This window comes from Strix uralensis, chromosome 8 (assembly GCF_047716275.1).
Source record: "Strix uralensis isolate ZFMK-TIS-50842 chromosome 8, bStrUra1, whole genome shotgun sequence".
Lineage (NCBI taxonomy): Eukaryota > Metazoa > Chordata > Aves > Strigiformes > Strigidae > Strix > Strix uralensis.
The window spans coordinates 27738222-27754753 of NC_133979.1; the positions used below are offsets into that span (position 1 = coordinate 27738222).

A 16532-nucleotide genomic window follows, 5' to 3' on the forward strand; every position below is an offset into this window, starting at 1 on the left:
CTGCTTCTCAGCATACTCAGCCCCATGAGCTCCTGCGAGCGATGGGTTATTATTTTATGGCAGATTTGGAAAGCAGGGGAGCCCTGGAGACCAAGACAAGGGTGATCAATCAGCTACGGCCATGTAAAGGCACTAGGAAATGGGTTTGTGGTTAAAGCACCCTGCAGATCTCATGTCTGCTGGCCTTATGGCCCAAAATGTTGATTTGGTGTCATAGCAATAGCTCTTCTGCCACATTATGCTTTAAAGGCAAATAAGGAAGGTCCTTCCTTGGATCTCAAGCTGGGCCAGTCCCCTCATTGCATGTGCCTTATTGACCTGTTTCTTGGGATGCCTTCCTTTCCTCTGCCCTACCCAAAAGACAAGCAGGAGCCCAGCACTGGCTCCTGCATCCACATGCCGGGCTGGTGCAGAGGGCAGAGCCCGCACCAGCATTGCCCAGCAAAATAACGCGTGGCTGTATGGTTAGAGATGCTGCTGGTTTGCTGCAGACAGTGTTTTCCTTGGTGCATGGCTCATTTGAACAGAAGTCACCCTTGCTTGGGTTGGAGGAAACTGATTGCAATTAGTAAACTGTCTTTTAAAAAAATCCTCCCCTTATCAATTGGGCAAGTGGCTGTACAGGGCCCTCTGGGGTGTATCTTTGTATGCAAATGTTGGACAGGAGGCACTAATTATGCTTCTCTCCCATCTGAAGCACATTTCTACCCCTGTCAATGGATCATTCGACTAATTTTTATCTCTGTTGCACTTAGTGTACCATGCCTATAATGCATTTTTATTTTTGCACAGATGTTGAGGATACATTAGCTGGGAAGAATTGATGGGGAAACCCACAGCTGTAAAGACAGATTTCGGAAGATGATTTACCATTTCCCTCAATGTGTTACAGCGAGTCCCCAGTGAGCCATGGTCAGCCTGTGGGCTTTTCCTCTGGGATAAACCAGTGGTGAGGATCTGGGCATCTTCTTCATTTATTTATTTATTTACACTTTGATGCCCCTTCCTTGGAGGTGACTTTTCTGCTATCTATCTGCAGCATTTCCCTTCAAAATCCCCCTCCTGACAGCATTCCAGCAACAGGATCATTGTTTCTTCACATCCCAATGAAGAACTTGCAGAGGTATGTTTACAAATGCCTTTTGCACACATGAAATGTTGTAGCATCGGGGAAGCTCACATAAAAACAAACTACAGCACTCGCTCTTCCCTTTGACTGGTCTTTGTCTTCAAACAACTGTAAAAGAGGGCAATCAATATAGCTTGCCAGGGTCTTTTTAATGTTTCCTAAGCCATTATGGTCATAATGCTTCTTCAGGCTGCCATGTCAATACATTTGAGACACTGAACATGTCAAAACCACATAAAATCTTTATTAAGGTGAAATTAAATGAGCAAGCCCAAATCAGTAACTTAAATGGATATTATCCTTCAAGGATGCCAGACCTAAAAGTCAGACACAGCTGAAAAATCCAGGGCATTAAAAGCTAGGATTAAATTAATGAGAAACTCAAACCTTTGCCACAGAGCCTGGGCAGGAGGAATTTAGGAGGACGGGAATTGCTGCTATGGTGCTCTGGACACTTGCCCTTTGTTTTTTATTGCAGCATTGGCCTGAGCTAAAGAGGTGCAGTGAATCTGGGGCAGGCACAAGGAAAACAGTTATTGGCATGAATGTTCAATCTCCCTCCGCTCAACAAATTAACCCAGATTGAACAAAAGAAAAAAAAATTACTTATTTGCATATGGTCCGAGGTGACAGTGCATGGGGCTGCACTGGGTGGCATCAGGATGGATGCCCCCCCGCGGGGAGGACATATGGGTTTTGAAAGGGAGGGAATGGAGACCCTTTTTTACCCTGCCCAGTTAAACAGAACCTGGCAGCCTCAATCCATCCCCACCGTCCAGCGTGGTGCCTGCTGCAGCAGGGCTGTGCACACAAGCACATGGCGCACTTGAGGAGGAAATCAGAGCAGTGCAGGTTAGGAGGCAAAGCATCCCACTGCTCTGCTGCCGGTGGGACAGCATCTCCCTGCACCCTGCCCTGGCTTCCCCGAAGGCCTCTGTCTCCTGCACCGCCCCAGGGTTACTTTAGGAGGTGATGCTCTCAGGTATCCACAAAGCAGCAGCAGGTGTGGGGCTGGGGCTCACTGCTCCACAGCCATGCAAGAGCAGCCGTGCTCCAGGACTGCAAGGGAGCCTGTGCCTGGGGAAGGACCAGGGTGCGAGCAGTAATTAAACCTCAGGAAAAAGGAGCCGATGCTGGGCTGGGAGAGCAGCCAGTCCCCAGGCACCCTGCTCTTAGCATGTGGTTTGCAAAGTCTCGCACTGCAGAGAGCCGGTCTGCCCGCAGGGCCATCCTTGTGCTGCATTGCCCTAGTGGGTGTCTTTCTTTTCCAGAACCCTCCCAAGCACTTTCAGACCTCGCAAAGACACCAGTGCTGTTGCTCATGTGAAGAATCTGGCTGCAGGACTGCAGGGTGCTTTCGGCTCGGTGCCGGATGCCAGCCACCCTCCTCTCAGCCTTGCACAGGGCACCATCAGATATTTTCACCTGCCAAACGGAGACCATCAGAGGACAAGCAGGGTATGTGAGAGCTCTCAGGACCCCAGGAAAGAAAAGCTACAGCTCGCACCCCACCCGCCTTCCTAGCCCCCTTGGCTGTGGAGCACGCCAGCACACAGGTCAAGGCAGCAGCAAGATGCTCGTGCTGTTGCATGCTGGATGTGAGCTCCCAGGAGGGTAAAATATTTGGTAATTCAGCCCAAGGCAGTGAGAAGGGTGGAGGTACTGCAGGTACCATGAAGCTGTTGGGACACAAGAGCTGGGTCCAGGTTCTTCTCACAGATGGTGTTGGGCATGCAGCACCACAAACCCATTGCTGCCTCTTCATCCAAATGTTTGGCAGGGGGACCAGCCTGAAGGAAGGCTCAGAGAGGCTCAGGTTTTGCATCTCCAGAGGGTGCCATTGCTCTGGTGTCCCCTTCAAGCTATGGGGTGGACCTGGCTCCTCCAGGGGCTGTCGCCTGGTTTGGAAGGAGGCATTCGCCTCAGCACTGCCCAGCGGGTTGGTAACTGGTGGGACAGCACCACTTAGGTCCCCAAAGAACCGCTGGCCTCTCTCCATCAAGCGCACGGGCTCCCTTGTGCCTGTGGCCTGTTTTCAAATGGCAGTGAGGGATGCTGCCCCTGTGGGTCTTCCTCTGGAGGGCTGGGAATTTGCATCCCTTCTTCTGCATTATTGGTGTGCTGCTTTTGCTTCAGCAGGTGGGAGTCTACAGCTTGCCAGGAGGATTTCGCATTTCACAAAGGAGCTCTTTTGCCAACACACCTTCTCAGATGAAAGCTGAAAAATTGCTCGGTTCCAGCCTATTTAGTTTTAATTGTTTCCTTTAGTTCTCATTGCTTGTGGCAAAATATCACCTTCCCCTAACAAACAGGCAGGCTGGGAGCCAGTCACCCTGTGCAGCCACCTCCCTGCTGTCCCTCCTGCTGGTCCCACAGCTCCTCAGGGTCTTGTCTCTGCTGGGCAGGGCTGGATTTTAACAGTGGCTTGTGTTGCCCTCAGCAAGCATTGGGCGAGGAACAGTCGCAGTGCTCCCACTGCTGCACCGTCTCCAAGGTCTTTGCTGGCTGCCCTGGCTCTCCCCTCTGCTCGCGGACACCCACCATGCCACCTTTCCCAGCTACCTCTCCTCTCCCCTGCTTCTCAGTCTTCTTCCTGTGGCTGCTCTGGAGGGGCTGGCTTGTAATGCTTGCTTCCAAGATGGCTTTGAAAAGAAAGGGTTGTGTTGCTGAGTAAGAAACACGATGCACACAGAGCCCCTGGGGGATATTGAACAGCAGAAGACAAGAAAAGCCTCTCATCGCTCCCTTCACCAGAGAGTGGGCTTCAGGCACCAGTGAGCTCAGGTGCCTTTATGGGAATGATGCATCCCAGGGGAGCATCGCCTCCAGGACCTCTCCTCCCACCCCTGCTCCTAACGCAGGGGCTCAGGGCAGCCCTTCCCCAAGGACACCCCTCTCCACAAAGACAACAATTCCATGTCAGCAGTGGGAAGCAGGGTCTTGCAGCCTTGGGAAAAGGTTGTGGGGACTCTAAGCCTGCTTGGAGGTTACAGCACCAGGAGGAAAAAGCACTATTCCCAGACATCCCCCCAGGCAACCTTAGCAAGAGATCAGGCTCAAGGGAATATTAACTTATTCCAATATCAGGCTGAGACAGAACAAAAATACACACAACAACCTGTCAGAGTTTTCCCTGGGTAATTTATTTTATCCCCAGGCTGCGGGTGCAGCCTGATACTGGGCACTGCCCGAGCCAGCACGTCCCAGCCCTGGGCTGCGCAGTGCCACACCGCAGCCAGCAGCACCACGCTTCCAGCACCTGCAGGTTTTCCTCTGCTCAGTTCTGGGGAAGAGCTATAAAACAAAGTCTCATAAATTAATTACCTAAAAGAATGGCAGAATGTTATTAGATACTTGGGAGTTAATTGTACTGATGTTAATCGCATGTATTTTAATGGCACCAGTAGAGATGTAATATGTAATTCCATAGGTATTCCAGAATAATTTAGCAATTTAATTAATTTCTGCTAATACCTTTTAAATCACCTGCCCTCTTCCCTTCATGTTCTCTGAGGGAAAGAGGAAGAAACTTTTCCAGTTGGCTACATCTATTGTAAATCCACTTTTGTTGGCAAATATATCATTTTATTTCTCAGCAGATTTATCCCCGGTAGAGAAACCCCCCAAAATCATCCCTGCTTGACAGGGTGGCCAAGCAGAGCTGTGATTGCCTGGTCCTAAATTTGGAAGGCTGTATCAGGGCTGGATGAAATGTTTTGGACAGATCATGATGGGCTGAAAAGATGGAGACTGAAACGATTTGTGGATTTAGGTCAAATTTGGTGAGCAGAGCCAGGAGAAAATCTGGAAGAGAAATGTAAACAGCATCAGGCATTTTATTCTGTCTCCTCAAAATGAAATGTTTGGCTTAGAAAAAGCAAAAATATCCCATATCGGTGTGTCTGAGATGTGGCTTTTCTGCTTGTCTCCTTGCGCCTCCCCTGAGGTGCAGGCAGCTGAGAGGTGTCCAGCCCCTGGGGCAGCACTTCAGCTGGAAAAATCATTTATTTGCTTTCTGCGCCCACCACTCACTGAGTGCAGGGCACAGCACCTTGGGACAGCACTTGGAGGTCCAGGGGAGGTGGATATAGGAGGAGACAAGTGTTTTGGGCCATTGGTGAACTGCTCCCCAAGCTTCCCCCCTCCCTCCCCACACTGGCAGAAAAGAGACCACCAAAAGCCATTGCTCTCACGGGGCCTTTATTGTCCGGCTGGCCCTCGCCTCCCACCCCACTGCCCGCAGCTAGCTGAGACCCTCGCCACTGCACACACCGGCAGAGGAGACCCGTGCCCATCCCCAAGCCCAGCCACCTGCCTGGGGCAGCACATCCTTCCTGGCTCATTTTTGGGTTGGTTTTTTTTTGAAATATTTTATTTTAAAAATATAGTAGCTGTGGAAAGCAGCCCTCTTTATAAACGCTCGATGCTGGAGTGAAGTGCATCGTTGCCATCCTTATTACTAAGCCCTCCTGGGTGCCTGAGCCTGCCTGCAGCAGTGCCGGCAGGGCCAGGGCGGCTGCACCGGCTGCTGCAGGCAGGGAGGCTTGCAACGGCAGGGAGAGAGACAGAGACCCTTCTAAAAATAGAAATATTGTGCTGAGTTGTTTGGAGTGAATGAAATACATAAAACACCAGCATTAGATCAGCTTTAGCTTGTCAAATATTGCTCCCAGCAGAGTCGGCGTAGTGCGCTGGTGGAGGTGCAGTCCCCCTCATCCCGCGGCCAGGGAGCCATGCTGGCCCCCAGCCCCGCTCCCTGCCACAGGGCTTGCTGCTCTTGCCCACCACCAACTGCAAAGGACACTGGCCCCCAGGGCAGCCCAGGAGCCCCCGGGAGCCATTATAAATAGGAAATTGTAAACACAACCATTGGAGATAAGAGACATCTACGATCACAGGGTTTACTGGTTCAAACGTCCCACCCTCCCCCCAACCCGTACACCTATGCCCCTGTCCCCACTCCATAAAAAGGACTCCGGTAACAAAATCTTCGTTCCAGGCTTGGAGTAAAGGTGAGGTGCTCGAGAAGTAAAAAGGGACACTGCAACCTTAGTGGTCTTTGCTTGGGAGGGGAGAAGGTGGTGGGAGGGAGGGAGAGGGTTAGCTGGTTCAGGTCCTTTGCAAGTTCATTTGGTTTGTCTGGAGGACTCCTAGGGTTATACCTGAGATGAAGACGTCTAGGGGACACTCCATAGCTCAATTAAAACATGGTTGGTGTTTTGTGCCTAGAAGAGCCCTTGCTGCTGGGATTTGCTCGTCGTGCTCGCCCCGCGCAGCAAGAGAGCAGCATCCGTCCTCCGCTTGGCATGGGGCTATCTGAACCAACGCTCGGCTGGGGGTGATCCCTCATGTGTCGAGGATCTCGCTGGTGGGCGACGGCTCATGGGGGATGCCCTGTGCGCTGTGGATGGTCTGGTTGTGGGAGAGGGAGTTCTGCTGGAGCTCCAGGGCAATGGCGTTCTGGGGGAACTCCTTCACCTGCCGCTTGTACTCAAGGAAGGTGCATGCCTTCGTGGCGATCGCAATGATGTTCTTGCCAATAAAGATGGTGGAGACTCTGCTGTCCTGGAACAAGACCATGTTGATGGCACGGATGAAGATGGTGACGATGTTAATAGTGACCAGGCTGAGGACGGGGTAGAGCATCATTTTTTGCGGGGCAATGTGCTCCCCTTGCATGCTGATCTCACTGAGGGACACACAAGGCAGGATCAGGAGGAGTATGTAGCAGTAGAAGAACATAAGCCCCTCCGCCCAGATGGGCAGGCCGGTCCTGTGTGGCTCCCACAGGTTGGCCTGGATGTCCAAGATATCCAGCAGGTCGAGGGCCACCCAGAAGAGGCGCCCCCGCAAGTCCTCCTTCTTCCGAAAGGTCCGTATGTACTCCATGCTGTCCAAGGCCACCAGCACCAGGTAGAGCCCTGGCACACAGATGGAGAGGAGCAGGGTCAGGGCTTTCCTGGCCACCGTCTCCAGGTTCTTCTTGTCCGCTTTGTAATTCTGAAAGATGAAGTACAGTTTGATCTCCAGCACGAAGATGTAGAGGAACCACAGGATCATGGCATAACCCCTCTTGGCTGTCTTCACCTCCGCCCCCACCCACACCGCCACGTAGCGCAGCACAATGAGGAAGCAGATGTCCCCCACCAGCACGATGATGCAGACGCCAATCTTGCGGGGCCCCTGGTTCTGCTCGACCAGGTAGGCGTCCATGAAGGCCATGCTGGTCATGATGACAATGGTGGTCAGACAGACATGGCGCTTGTCGGGCGGTGGCAGCACCATCGTGAGACGAGCGGCCCTCCCTCTGTGCTGGCACTAGGGGAGCAGTCCTGCTGGCGGGGCACAGGGGGACATCTGTGGTGAGTCTGGGGACCAAGGGTTGCTCTGTCCCCCAACCCCAGGAACAGGTCCCTGGAGAAGCAGTGGCTCAGCTGGCAGCCCCGCTCTTCCGGGGCCCTGGGCAGACCCTGTCCCCAGCTCTTCACCCTTCACTGGCTGTGCCCTGCAAGCACCACAGCTCTGCCCCCAGCCCCAGGCAGCCTCTGCCACCAGCAGCCAGGGCTCACAGAGGTGCAGGGCCTCCACGAGGGATGTCCCTCCTCTGTGGTGGGTCCCCCATCGTTGTCAGGGTGTCCAGCGATCCTATGGCACTAATGCACCTCCAGGCCCTGAGCCCCAAATCCTGGTACAGATCTCTGGAAATGTGGTAGGCGACTGGGTAACAGGCAGACCTGGCTGGCAGGGAAGGAAGGGGAGCTCTCCTCTTCCCAGTGAGACCCCACGCTCCTCCAGGGTCTGGGGGGGTCCCGCTGTGTCCTCACGGGGAACCACCTTCACGCTTATCCCCACAGGGCTGTGCCGTGCTCCTGCTGCTCCCAGCTGTATGTGCATCCCTCCATCCCTGGAAAAGGTAGCAGAGAATGAGCGTTAGGGTCCCTCCACATGCTGGCCAAGGGATGGCGAGGACGACAACGCCCCTCAGCTCCCACCACACCACAGCATAGGCCAGGCTCCCACCAGGTGCCATCCCACCGCTGGGACACCCACCACTGTGCCACCCACCACTGTGCCTTGCATGTGGCTTAATGCAGAACAGCTTTTTATAGAGGACAAACACAGCCTAGGGTGTCCTGCATGGAAACATGGCATGCTGCCCTTACACAGGCACCCTCCATCCAAAACTCCTCGGCAAGATCAAGCCCCGGCTGCTCCCACAGAGAAAGCAGGAGCAGAACCCAGGTGGAGACAGGCAGATCAGTGAGTGACCTGTAACACTGTGAAGTCCCACTGGGCCCACAGCACCCCCAGCTGCAGGTGACCCACCCTGGCTGTGTCCCAGCTCCGGAGAGGGCTCAGGGGGTTTCTTCTCACGTCTTGAGCTGCTGCCTGACAGAGTGTGAAGAGGTGCTCTGCGTGGCAGGCTGCCAGACGCCTGCCCACGGCTGCAGCAGGGGAGGGGGTAAAGCAACTCGCAGACTGTGAGGCACGTCCCTCTTCAAGTAGGGGTGAGGTTAGGGGTGGCATGCAGGGCTTGGGCTGTCCCCGGCATGGCAGGAGGTAGCAAAGCTGTGCCCAGGGCAGCATGAGGTCCCAGCAGCTTTCTGGACTGGCTCAGCTGCTCCTGGCCACAGCTCCTTCTCACCATACCGTGCTTGCATAATTCATTAATCTTTTCTGAGCAGGGACCGCACTCCCGGGATGTGACTAGGTCCCAGTGCACTCAAGAGTACTATCAAACTGCTTACACAGAGTGGAGGAGATGGATAATGATCACAGTCAGATATGCCCATCACATGCCATGTGGCACCTAGCTCTGCGTGCATAGCAGCTCCCTGGGAGGAAAGTGCTTGACCCCACAGACTCCCCTATAGATACCCCATCTCATCCTGCGGAGCCTGGATGCCGCAGTTGAGTCTGCCCACGGATCCTCATCTTTCATGCAACCTGTGCTTCTCCAGCCCTTGGCACTGTGGGAATGATGGCCCTGGAGATAACATCTCTGGGTGACACAGTCAGGCTGCTGGGTCTGTGAGCACTGCTTACCCAGCCCGCCAGGGTTAGGCTGAGACTAAACCTGGATTTGGAGGCCTGCAAAGGTGCTGAGCTGAACCCTGCACATGCATGCAGTCTGGCTGGCCGTCCTGTGGGACATCCCTGCTTGCAGGAGCGGGACCAGGACCTGAGGACAGCCCTGGGAGCTGTTGGAAGGACTCAGTGTCAGAGCCCACCCAGGACCCGGTGGCACTGCTTCTTCTCCCCACCACTTGGCTTAACAAGGACACAAGCAAACCTGGGCTCTCTCAGCTTCTAGGGAGAGAGGCAGAGGTGAAGGTTGAAGGGAAGAAACCAAGCCTAAGGAATTGTAAGCCATTAAAAACCTGCCCTACTTTGCACAGGGAAGTGTCTTGCAGCTTCTTATGTTTATAGGGCCTCATTTAAATAAAAGCTGGATTCTCTTCTGCTTTAGAGAGAGAAGAACAAAGAAGAAAAAGTGGGAAGCCAGATGAGTCAGAGCCAGCCCCAACGTGTGCCTGAGTAGGTGGACACCAGGGAGGCATGTACCTGTGCCCTGGTTCCCAAAGGATGTGGCAGGCGAGGACGTGGTGCTCAGCAAACGTTAGCAGGGGACTTAAAAACTGCTTCCCCAGCTGGGACCCCCATGTTGCTCTTCTGAGTCCACTGCTAGACTTGTGCACAGCAGGGAAAACTGGCATGTTAAAATAATTTCTCAAGCAGGAATTGCTCAAAAAGAAACCAAAAAGATGGAGGGGGATTCATAAGTAGCCCTAAATGGTGCTTCCCAGGCAAGGCACTCACTGCAGCCCCGCTCTCACCAGAGCAGCAATCTGAGATGTCTTGTGGCTGCCGTTTAGGGCTTCAATTTGTTCTTTCTTGAGGTTTCAGATAAAAATATACAGTCATTGCTGTAACTGCTTTTAAACTCATGCCAAGTTTTACAGGGGATTTATATCCAAGGATGGATAATTCTAGATAAATTAGGTCTTTCAGGAGGGAATGGTGTTTTTCTTTCCCCCTTAAGTACTTATGCCTTCAAAAGACAGCAGTTATTTAAAGGGCAGTGGGTGCCTCACAGCACATTAAGGTTAGGAAGCAGCTTGCTTGTAAATCATGCCCCTCTGCCCCTGTGTATTACACCGGTGGTCTGGGAAGCCAGGGGAAGGCACACTCTCCCAGCCCAAGCTATCCTCACGCCTACATGAAAGCGCACAGAAAAACCCTACCCCATCTCCCAGTGAATACCCAGGGCACCGGACAATATTAATTCATGGTGTTTACAACAGCAGCAAACAAGTCTTTCACCACCAGTGCTGAGCAGATCATTTTCAGCAAAAGATATGCTCAAACAGTGGATTCTTTCTTCCCGTCCACTCCTGAACAATTCGCAGTAGCTTGGGATGGGTTTGATAAACATGTTCATTTGTTACGGTGACCTTTTGGAGCGGAGGAAGGGGATTGCGGGGCTGAGCTGAATCACAGGGCTCAAGCACTGGTTTTTCTTGGGTTAAATCCTGTATTACCCAGGGCGAACACCTCTCTTGCTTTTTGCAAATAGTTTCCAAGCATTCACTGTGGTGCAAGCTCTTATTTTCCAGCTGTGCCACAGCTGGTATTTTCCCCATCTCTTGCAGCCCCAGTGCTATATGGAAATACGGAGGTCTCTGCCTATCTGTGCAGAGCTTGCCTGTTTGAGTGATGTGTGACCATCCTACCAGGGAAGGGACACATAAAACCCTCCTCGGAGGACTATTAAAAAAGGCAGGTAGTTTTTAAACAACCATTACTGTAGGAAATTCTGATTCATAATTTTTAAATGACTGCATTTGACAGTACATTCAGACACCGCTTGAGAAACGTGCTGGATAAACAAAAAAATGAGCACGTCAGATAGCCACAAGAGCACATCTGAGGCAAATATTTGTTTAGACAAGTATTCACAAAGTTTTTCTTCCTGCAGGAATTCTTGTAAATAAAGGGCAGCTCACCTGAATGTAATGAGCTTGGAGTGTTATGGATGCCAGCGAGCCAGGCTGGCAGCTTCCTATGGGAAGGGATCTAGCAGCCTTTGCATCCCACTCGATGCCAGGGCTCCCACACGCAGGTATTGCAGCAATGCTTCGGTCTTGGCAAATATGGGTCTCCTTACCGGGACAAAATTCAATCTATAATCGCATATTCTCCTCTACCACTCTCCTACACAACCAGCTCCGTTGCTTGCATCGCAGTGAGCAAATGCACTCGGTAACACCCACAGCAGCTTGTGATCTGCTGGTGAGACACAGCCCAAGGGCAGTGTCCAGCCACACCAGTGAAGACCGGCAGCACAGCACAGGGACAGGCAGCAACAGTGTGTTCCCTCTCCATCTCTGGGGCTTGCTTGGGGACATGACATTTCACAGCCCAGCCTGCCCCTTCCCAGTGTCCCCACAGGGCAGGAGAGGCTGCGGTGGGAATGGGGGGGTGCTGTGATTTCCTGGAGAGACTTGGGGGTCCTGCAGGTGGGTCCAAACCCACGTGAAGTGCAGGGTTTGCACTCTCATCTCTGCCCTGCTTCCTCTGGCACCGAGGGAAAATGAGCAGCAGAGGTGCAACCAGCCCCTGCCCTTATTACTCTGGTGCCTCTACTCTGGCTCAGGAGTTATTTCTTGGTCTTGTACCTCTTTTTCCCAGCTCTCCTGGCTGCTATAAAGCACCCATGGTTACCCAAGGACATGCGGTCACAGCCTTGCTTCACCATCAGCCCAGGCAGTTTGGAAGAAAATTAAACAGCGCTTTCCACCGTGACGCCAGTGGCTCATAGCAGTGTGAATAATTACCACTAGTTCTGCTGTTACCAGTGTCTGCAACCTGCAGTCACCCATCACCAGTGCCCTCCTGCACCCTCTCCCGCCTCTGCTTGCTGCCCGTGCCCAGCATCACCTGCCATGGCACCAGGCACTACACCTGAGAACTGAGCGGGTGCAGGGAGCTGCCGGCATCCCCACGCGCCTGCACAACCCCCATCTCCCAGGTCTGGGGAGCAAGTGGCCACAGACAAGCCTGGAGGGCTTGTGGAGTCACCGTCAAAATGCAGCCTCATTAATGTCAGCAGGCGCTTCCCGAACCCTGGTTCTACCTGGCAAATTAGTTTAAATTATTTAAGTGATTTGAATTCTGTCTATAAATAAAAGAGGGAACGAGTGAGGCAAAAGTATACACAACGTGCTTCCCAGGTAGTTAGGATGCTGCATTGCTTAAAGCTTCATTTGCACTTTAATTGCTTTGATTTATTCCAGCCTTCCTGAGTGTAAATCTGAAGCTCCCCTTCACTTAGTCCTTCAGCCCTCTGAAGAGCTGCTGCTCCACAAGGCCCTTCCCCCAGCTAGCAGTGCCCACTCTGCCATGCCCTGGGCCACCATCGCATGCTTTCTGTGACCCACGGAATTATTTGTGAGCTCTGCGCACCACGTAAGGATGGGGTTTACAAGGACAGCAAATTCTCCTCTGACTGAGAAATAATAAATCATGTCATCCCCATGCCATTGCATTTTCCTGCCTCACCTTGCTGAAAATTGATGCGGGTGGGTGTCTTGCTCAGCCTCACTGACCTGCAGGCTGTGATTTCAGCTGCCCCTCCCAGGGCAGTCCCTGGGGACTGACGGAGGGGGGATGCTTGTACCCTAGGGAATGGGGAAGGTTGCTTCTGGGCAGTGGCTGCACCCTGCCTCCTCCCAGGCAGTACCAGCATCTCAAGAGCATCCTGTGAAGGAAATGAGATTGAGGAAGATTTTTCCGGACCCTGCCCACTAATTGTGTCTGAAGGAGGAAACAGCCCACTTGCTAATGATTGCAGATAATTTACCGTGTAGGCACATTGAGAAACAGGGAAAGAGCTGCAAACTGGTCCCAGAACCTGCCTAAAATAACCAATGCAACAGGGCTGTCAGACAAAACCAGCTCCTGCTTATACCAGCGAGTGTGTCCACTGTGCTCTCACGCTGCAGACCCCCTCAGTTCCCTTGGGGGGTTCATTTCACCCTGCTTTCCCAAAAAGAAACCCAAGTGGAAAGTTTTAGACCTGCTGCCTGATTAGGAAAAAAATAAAACCACCCTCTTGATCACATCATTTTTGTGACAGGGTGGGGAACTGCTGCTTGCCCAAAGCAGAGCCCTGTGCGGGATGGATGGCCTTTTGTGTTCACAGCCCTGTCCTCTGCGGCTGTCCTGGCCAGGGCTCTCCTGCTGATGCAGGCAGCTGGAGCTGCCAGGAACATCTTCTCATTCACAAACATGCTGAGTTTGATGATATTTGACAGACGTGTCAAAAAAAAAAAAAAAGGCTTTTCAGATATTTCGGGTGTTTAAACATAGTGTTTAGAGAAGGTAAATGATTCATTTTGACTTGTACATAAAATGTTAAATTATAATACTATGTTTTGACACTACCAAAACATTTTACCATTTTCCCAGCAAAACGTGCTGTTTCTGTAGAGGAATTGCCTGGCGTTTCCGAGTCGGGTGGATTTTCAAGATTTTGTTCTGATCTGGACCAAACCCCAGATTTTAAAGTGCCCAAATCCCCCACGGTTTGTTGGTTAGGGCTTGCAAAACAGGGCGCATTTGGCAAACACCTGGTTGCATGTGCTCGTGCCACGGTGGGAGATGAATGTGGAGCTCAGTGCCCATGGCATGCAGGTCCTGCTCATGGAGCTGTCCCCATCCTCTTCTCCCTACTGCAGGCTCCCTGCACCCGCTGCTCACTCTTCAGCAGAGCTTTCCCCACTGGCCCTGGGGCTCCTCCTCCCTCTGCTACCTTGGGGGTCCTCCTGGGCCAGCCTCACCCATAGGGATCTGCTCCTTCTCTGCCAAAGTCCATCAGCATCCTCCCCATGCCTCTGACCTCCAAGGTCCCCTCCTGCCCCAGTGCTCCTGCAAACACTGTGCCCAGCATTGGCTTTCCCAGTGGTGATATGACTTGCCCCTGCTAGGGGACTTTGACCCAACTATACTCTTTATTTGTTCTCTGGGCTGTTTCTCCACTTTTTCCAGACACTGGACCTGTCTCCTACCTGGGAAATTATTTTGCTTTCATCTGAAGGAGCTGTGCCATCCTTGTGCTGGGGGCAAAGCACATCACACAGGTGAGGAGGCACTTGGTGCACAGGCACCCTCCTTCCCCAGGCACAGCAGGGTTGACAGTGCACCTGCAACTTGCATTTGCACAAGTCATCTCACTAAAATACAGCAGTACACCATCAACTTTGACCTCTGCTGGTACCTTCCTGGATAGATAGGCCTAACCCAACCGGTCACCAAGTTTCACCTGCAAGCAAAGCCCAGAGCTTTGATTTTCTCTGTGCTACAAAGAGGCATAAATGCACACACCAGGACCAAGCCAGACCAGGAGCATAAAATTTGGATCTGATTTCAGTAGCTTGAGGCTGTACCTTTGTGTGTGAATCACTGCCAGGTCCTCAGATAACCTCACATTGTCAGTATTAGGGGAAAGGAAAATATGGAGCCAGCACACAGTGCTCACAGATGCTTTCCCCCACTGCCTGCTGGAAATTCCCACAGATGGAGGATGGAAAAGCTCCCTGCTCTTGATCATCTTTGTCTTCACTCTCCTGGGTGCTGGCAGGGAGGCAAAATTTTCCCGGGAGTGCTAATCCCAGCACCCCCACCCAACACACCAGAGTGCTCTCAGCACTGCTCTGGCAGCATCAGGTGCCTGAGAGCCAAGCAGCTCTGGCTGCCCCTCACCTCATCTAAGCATGATTGAGAGAGAGTCAGCTAATTAAAAGAAAAAAGAAGCTGCTGTGTGAAGCTATAAATAGGAGAGTGCTGGGAGTTTCCTAGTACTAAAAGTGTGCTTGCAGGGGATGGGGCTGTTGGGAGCTCTGGGGCAGAACTCCAGCAATCTCACAGGGCATCTGAGATCCACAGGCATCTTCTACCTATGGAGTGTTTGGGCAGGGATGACTGCAGTAGATGGCTGAAGGAATGAGGGGCTGGTTGCAGGCTCTCTTCTAGAGACCTGGGCAGAGAGGCACCCGCTGGTTTCTCTGACCTGGGGCCAGACTGGCTGTCAGACTACAGGCAGTAGGTGAGGGACCTATCCTCTTACCTCCTCCCTCGCCCCCACAATGCAAGGAAAGGTTGTGGGCAGCAAGTGGCTGATGCATATAAACCAGGGCAAGCTCAAAAGGGAAGAGCTGGGAGGACAGGGGGGTCTGACTCTCAAACTGCAATCCTGGAGACCCCTGCTACTTGATACTGAAGGTATGGAGCATTTTCTGCACTCAATGGCTTTTGGGAGCTCCTGTGCTAGCTCCCAGAGGAAACGCTGTGCTAGGGTTGAAGGACAGCAAGAATAACCATGTGTCTTGCTGTCACAAGAAATCTTCCCCCTCCTTGTCTCCCCAAGCGATCAGAGGGCACGGCTGCTTGAGGAGAGCAGTTAGCTTCAGCATCGTGTAGGTGGGGAGGCACCTCTGGAGGCTAACCAACTCATCTGCCAGCCCCGAGAGATCTGCTCCTACACAAAGCAAGGGGGCATCTCTGCCATCCCTGGGAAAGAAACAATTATGCCCCTGTTATTCCCTCTCTGCCCTGAGCATGGGGTTAGTAGCGGTGGGATGAGCCAGGCGGAATGTAGAGCTAGAACTGGGCAGGCTGCTGCTGCCATCAGTCTGGCCTTTGATTAAGAGTGATTGTTCTGCTCTTAATTAACACAAGGCAGCTGCTGGCCACTCTGGAGAAATGGAGGAGCAGAGCCCAGTGACTGTTATACAAGGAAAGCATGTCTGCTGGCTCCTGCTGAGCCTGGCAATGCTACCCTCTCCTCAGCCATGCACTCGGGGTGCATGCAATGCCCCCTCCAAACCTCACCGGGGAATCTGAACCCAGAGGGGGGAGCTTTCCCCCTCCTGCAATGCTGCTGTGTGAACGAGCAGCAGAGATGGGGGGATCCAGTTAATCCCTGGGGTAATTTTGCTGCTGTCTGTTCTCCCAAGCCACCTTGAGATGGTACTGCTGGCGATGCCTGGCTGGCTCCCACAGGGTTTATTCCCCTATTTCCTCCTCAGAGACCTTCCTGAGACAGAGGCTCTCCTGTGACAAGTCTCATCCTCCAGTGACACCTGCCATGCTGCTGCTCACCTAGGCCTAAGGCAGCATCTGCCCTGCCCTGCCCTGCACAGGGCGACAGGCTCCCCCAGGAGCAGGCGTGGAGCTGCTCAGCCTGGTGCTTTTGCAGCTGAGCCAGATCCCCGTGAGATAAGAAGGCATCTCAGCTATTTTTGCTCCCCAGTGAAGTGATTTGTGAGCAGGCAGCGGGGCATGGGTGTATCCCAGTAAAAGCTTTTTTCTGAGTTCAAGTGCTGCAAAGCTCACCTCAAAC

At 52.7% G+C, this 16532-nt stretch overlaps 1 protein-coding gene across 1 annotated transcript in view; it reads right to left on the minus strand.

Annotated features, from left to right (window-relative positions):
- Window positions 1–1355: 1355 nt before the first annotated feature.
- The window catches only part of TMEM121 (transmembrane protein 121), a 41281-nt gene continuing 26104 nt past the window's right edge, over window positions 1356–16532 (minus strand). The window contains exon 2 of the mRNA XM_074876802.1: window positions 1356–8033. Coding sequence (XP_074732903.1) covers window positions 6476–7414 — 939 coding nt within the window. The 5' untranslated portion in view covers window positions 7415–8033 and the 3' untranslated portion in view covers window positions 1356–6475. The remainder of the gene's footprint in view (window positions 8034–16532) is intronic.